At 39.7% G+C, this 6,000-nt stretch overlaps 1 protein-coding gene across 8 annotated transcripts in view; it reads left to right on the top strand.

Annotated features, from left to right (window-relative positions):
• Positions 1–2,876: 2,876 nt before the first annotated feature.
• The window catches only part of tenm3 (teneurin transmembrane protein 3), a 294,603-nt gene continuing 291,479 nt past the window's right edge, over positions 2,877–6,000 (top strand). For 6 of the 8 annotated variants that reach the window (XM_039800537.1, XM_039800527.1, XM_039800511.1 and 3 more), the window contains exon 1: positions 2,877–3,037. In XM_039800537.1, the coding sequence (XP_039656471.1) occupies positions 2,935–3,037 (103 nt within the window). In that variant the 5' untranslated portion in view covers positions 2,877–2,934. The remainder of the gene's footprint in view (positions 3,038–6,000) is intronic. The other 2 variants (XM_039800546.1, XM_039800518.1) reach the window with 1 other exon arrangement.

Below are 6,000 nucleotides of genomic sequence, written 5' to 3'. Positions count from 1 at the left end.
GTTAAATGCATTCACATATCAAAGTTTTTTTTTTCTCTGAAGATAACAAGAGAAAAACAAACACAACTCTTGGAGACTTCTAGAACAATCAACTTTGCCCTGAGTTCATTCTCAGCTTTTCATTTCCCCCCTAGTTAAGTGGAGAATGATATGCTTGTTAAATAAAGGAATGTTTTTATCCTTACAAAGCGTATTTTGTGTTTGACAAATAAATGTGTAAGAAAACAAACTGTGGACCTGGAAACAGTTTTTGTGCATTTTAAAAGGAACAATTTGTTAGCCTTTAAGCTTGGTCACGAATTCTACACAACCGCCAGATGCCTGCTTCATTACAGCCCTACTATAGCCATGGTACACAGCACCACCTGCTCTACTGTTTCGGTTATGCAAAGATAAGATTGCATAAGATAGATTTCTTTAACTAGACCCTATTTTCCCAAGTTTTTGTGTCTAAGAGACTGTTGGGAACAACAATCTTTAAAATTGGTCCAGTATTTAGCAAAACCACTGCAGCTGGCAGCGGTGAAACAAGCTACAATGTAAGTTATCGGGCAATTGCGCACCTTCAATTTACGTTCTTTAAACTGCCCATATTATGAAAAAAACACTTTTTCTGGGATTTGGGGTGTTATTTTGTGTCTCTGAAACATCCATGCTCTTTTGAGTGAGATATGGTTTCTGAATGATTCCTGCCTTCAGTCTCCGGGTGAGCTATTCAAAATCTGCAGGGCTTTCTATGTCAGTAGCCGAGACAAGGTGGCTAACCGTAGCATGCTAGCGCTAGCATGCTAGCTCGTTCTCAATGGCAAAACACTGCTACAACACACACTAGTTCACCATAATCTACAATGTCTTCCATGTCCCTGTTCTGCAGGTATTCTACACAAAGTTGGAAGTGCTCCCTCATTTAGAAGAAGTCTCCCGGCTAACCCTGCCTTGTACTGACTGAAGTTGTAGAAACAAACAGCTAGCTGATGTGATTCTTACCTAGCTACTGCGCATATGCGCCTCCCAACAAAGATGGGCTAGAAGTGCGATGCCTCACTCTGTAGCTAAAACAGAGACCTGAACACACAGGGTGAAAAGAGGAGCTGCAGCAATGTGCAGTACAACAAAAATATGGTGTTTTTTTGAAAATTAAACCATGTAAACCTATTTTGGTACAACCTCAAAATACAATTATGAACCTGAAAGTAGCATAATATGGGTGCTTTAAAATTGCTGTTTTTGCCGCTGACAGGCTCAGATTATTATTCTAAGTGTCTGACATCATTATGGAAAGGATCCCTATAGAGATAGAGCTTTTTGTTAAAGGCTAGGATCCTTTTTGTTTAAAACCCTTTTAAAATAAACATTTTTTTTTCATCATTTAACACACTTCATTTAAAGACGACAGAAACTGAACAACAAGAACATTTCAAAAGCGTGTCTTGGTTTGTGTTTTCACTGTTCCAACAATCACCAGTCTGGTTGAAATAAACCCTTAATTCACCCATTTACATGTGGAAACATGCTGGCTCTATACATGCCAGAAGTACTGTATTTTTTATTTAAATGGAATCTGGTAAGTTTGGCGATGGAAATGATGGAGCTGTTTCTGGTTAGATAAAAAAGATTTTAATCTTTAACAAAAAGGTCTATCTCTGTAGATCATTTCCATAATGTTGTCAGACACTTGGAATAATAATCTGAGTCTGTCAGTGGCAAAAACAGCACTTTTAGTGTAGTTTCAGAGATTTATGTTTATTAGTCACGTAGACACCAATGCATGGGAATATAGTAGGGGTGGGAATCACCAGAGGCCTCAAGATACGATATTATTGTGATTTTAAACATATTGCAATGTTCTGCTATATATTGCTATTTCTTACCTTTTTTTCCAACTTCAAATTGTTCCCAATTTCAAATGATGTCCCCCAAAAGTAAACTTTGCCAACATCTGTTTTATCTATACATTTCTCCAATTTGTTCATCTCACTTCAATTGTATTGCTGCAAAATGGGATTGTCAAGCAGACAATCTGACCAACACATATATAATAAAAGATCCATACTTGTCTGTGTATCGATACAGTATTGCCTTGGAAAATATCGCGATACTATGCCGTATCCATTTCCCCCCCCCACCCCTAGAAAATAGGGTCCAGGTTTAAAAAATATACCGAAATTACCCTTTAAGTTTTGGAACAGCGCTGGTGAAGGGAATTCCCCTGAGGAGAGTGACAGTGACAAGTGGAGGATGAAACAGCTTATTGTCAAGTGTTAGAGTGAGGTGACAATTAATTTACATTCATAAGGAGAGCAGTGTTCTGGCACGCTGTGATGAAACAGATGTCAGAGCAGCTATGCATGCAGGTACATGTGTTAAAGGGCATGACCGTGGCTCTGTGACCTCCATACGAATGCAATGCTTCGCTATTCAGCAGACTGGGAAACTACATTGAATGTAGGAATGAAGAATCCATTTACAGGAAAAGCATTGATGAACCAAATGAATAAAGACAGACAACAAGGTGTATGATCAAACAAACCTGCAAATCAATGTTTCTATCTTAGCTGACTCGAAATATGAATCAGCCTCTCAGCATCTTTGTAACTATTTGTGTGAACCTTTTTTATGAGCATTATGTCCCTTTCGTATCCAGAGTTTTTAATGTGACTCCTTTTTGTCTGTCTGTGTGTGTGTGTGTGTGTGTGTGTGTGTGTGTGTGTGTGTGTGTGTGTGTGTGTGTGTGTGTGTGTGTGTGTGTGTGTGTGTGTGTGTGTGTGTGTGTGTGTGTGTTTGCAGGTGGAGCCCAACAACCCGGACTCTGTCTCTCTGTCTTCATCTCATATCTCTCTCTGTCTTTCTTTCTTTCTATCTCTCGCTCTCTCTCGCTCTGCCTGTCTGACCGTCTGTCTTTCTGTCTATGAAGCTGTACAGCAGCATGCCTGTATGTTTGCCAGCAGCACAAGCAGAAGCACTATGGAAGTGAAAGAGCGCCGTCCATACTGCTCACTCACCAAGAGCCGCAGGGACAAGGAGGGACCGTACACTGGTGAGATAGCTCAGTTAGCTCAATCATTAGAGGCATTCATTTTGTTTTTCTCAATTATCTGTTTCTTCATTCATGTATCCTTTTGTTCAAACTTTCACCTACCGTACTGTGCAGTATACCTTTGCAATAAGGTATTACTGTATTTAAAACATTATGAGCATACTCATTTTTGGTTGTACCTTTAAATGAAGATTTTATATAATCTGCCCAGAAGTATTGGGATTTTTTTTTTTTTTAAAACCTGCCCGATGGTCTGACCTGTCCTTTCTTGCTACGTCAGACTTTGTTTTAATTTGTTTGATGAGTAAAAGGTTATCAGCTGATCATCATAACTGATAGAACTGGTGACCAAGCTATGAAAATAAGATTGGAGACAGTTTAAAAATCAGTAAAAAAACACGCTTTACGAGAGACATACTGTAAGAACCATGTGGGGGGGGCAGTCAGTTAATGTGTTAGGTTATGGGGGCCAAAAAATACCTAGTTGTGCTTCCCAGAAGGCAGAAGTTGATCTTCCTTGTGTAGCACATGTGAAAGGTCCTGGCTGATTTTTCCAGTTGGCCTGAGGCTGTACTTAGTCCAGCTGCAGAGAAAGCATTCCTCCATAGAGCAACCTACAACTTTGTAGCTGATTCCTAGGAGCCCTGCAATATCGGCTTTCAGGGCTTTACTGCACAGATTTAGAGTTTGGGTTTCAGGCCAGATGAAGAAGAAAAATCTACCTGCTTGCAGCCAGGGAAACTGCCTCCTCAACAAATAAATCATCTGCTGTAAATAAAGTCCATATGTCATAGTATCTCCTGCTCTGTTTCCATTCACATATTTGAATGTTTATTTGGTGTGTTTTAGTAGATGGAAACAGAAAAAAATACGATAAAAAGTGTTTATGCTCCCTTTGAGGTGGTTTTTGCCTTTGTGAAAAAAGAGGTCAGCTGGTCTAAATGGGATATGGAACCACCTTTGCCTAATAAGTTCTGACATAGCCAACATTTAACTCACAGGACTGATTAGCTGTTTCCTGTTGGCGTCTTCCTGAATATTTCCATAATGTGTCTTTGAAAAGAAAACATGAAAGAACAAATTAAAAGTTGCTGAATTGAACTAACCCTCTTTCCATTTCCTCTCGTAGATGGGTGAGTTGTGAAACTAGTTCTATACCAAACTACGCTGTAGCCTAGGTTATTCGCTCCAAACCACCTGATGGAAACGCACTTAATTCACATTTCTTTTTAGCAACATTTAGAGGGTTGCCTAAAGTGCTCATATTGGCCCTCATTTATCAACCTAACGTAGAAACCAGCGCAGATATGAGCACAGAAACCATCTTACGACAGGCTTCACGTGTGATTCATGAAATGTTCGTATCACACCAATCAGAGCGTAAGAATGGTAGCAGCAGCTGGAAACGATCGTCATTTTAATATCACGCCCCAATATATTCTCGGTTTTGAGGCCTCGCCCCTACAATTAACGACATGGCGAGACGTAATCCGGCTGAGAAGCGGCACTTTTCAGAGGTGGAGATTGAAACCCTGATATCTCGGGTTCATTTGCACTAACAGGTGTACTATTTGGCAGCCTGAAAACTGGTATTAAAGGCTGTAGAAAGAATGCGGGATGGAAGGAGATCACTGATGCAGTCAACAGTGTTGCCGTGGTAATCATACTATTTAATTTATACACCCTTGACATATGCTATAGTCCTAATAGTAATATACAGGCTTATATTGCAATCTATTAGGCCTACATAGTGTACCTATATTTAAATAAACACACAGTAGCGGAGTTTATGCAGTGTCTTTTATTTTACTCGTGTATTTTTTCATCCTTCACTTGTGGCCATTAAAGACACTTTAAAAGAGAAAAGAAAACCTGAAGAATAAATAAAAATGTTGTGCATCGTCATGTTTCCTGTATTGAGTATCATTGCCAAACATAACACTATACCTTTTAAAAGTGAGGAATAATATCCTGTCTCCTTGGTATAGCCCCCAGTTGGGGCTGTGCTGGACACTGCTCTCTGGGCATCGGGTCATCTGGCTCCATCACTACATTTATGGCACCCTGTTTCCTGTGCGATGTTGTGGAGAACCCTACAGGCTAAAACAATGTGGCAGACTTTTTCTGCCATGTATATTGGGGTCCCCCCCCACTGATGCAAGACAGAGCCATCTGCCCTTAATCAATCCGAAGGAGCGCTCCACCGTGGCCCGTGTACGTACGTGTGCACTGTTGTACTGGCGCATAAAGGTCTTCTAAAAGAGCCAGATCTTCCATTGCTGATAAGTGATTAACTGATGACTTCTCCACATCACTCCAGAACTGAAGTCTCTACACTGGCTTCCAGTGCCTCAAAGAATTGATTTCAAAATACTTTTACTGGTTTATAAATCACTAAACGGTTTAGGGCCAAAATACATTTCTGATCTGCTACTACATTATGACCCACCCAGACCTCTCAGGTCGTCTGGGACAGGTCTACTTGTTGTACCCAGAATCAGAACTAAACAGGGGGAAGCAGCGTTCAGTTTTTATGCTCCACATATTTGGAACAAACTCCCAGAAACCTGTAGGTCCGCGAAACTCTAGTGCTCTTTTAAATCTAAGCTAAAGACCTATCTTTTGATGTTGCTTTTCTTTAAATAATCTATTTTATTAACTTTAATTTCTTATACTGCACTATCAATTTTATTCTTGTCTTTTAATGTTTTTAATTTGTTTATTAATGTTTTTAAATTGTTTTAAATTGTTTTCTTACTGCTCTTTAATGTTTTATGTAAAGCACTTTGAATTGCCCTGTTGCTGAAATGTGCTATACAAATAAAGCTGCCTTGCCTTGCCTTGCCTTCTCCTGTTAAACTGATTATATGCTGCACCGCAAGTCCACACTGACTCGAAAACAAAATTTCAACTCAAATGAACACATTGTACACTAAACTGATCATGAAACCACCTCTCAGGGC

Source organism: Perca fluviatilis, chromosome 1 (assembly GCF_010015445.1).
Source record: "Perca fluviatilis chromosome 1, GENO_Pfluv_1.0, whole genome shotgun sequence".
Classification (NCBI taxonomy): domain Eukaryota; kingdom Metazoa; phylum Chordata; class Actinopteri; order Perciformes; family Percidae; genus Perca; species Perca fluviatilis.
The sequence above is the reverse complement of the archived record's forward strand: the minus strand, read 5'-3'. Positions and strand labels throughout refer to the sequence as shown.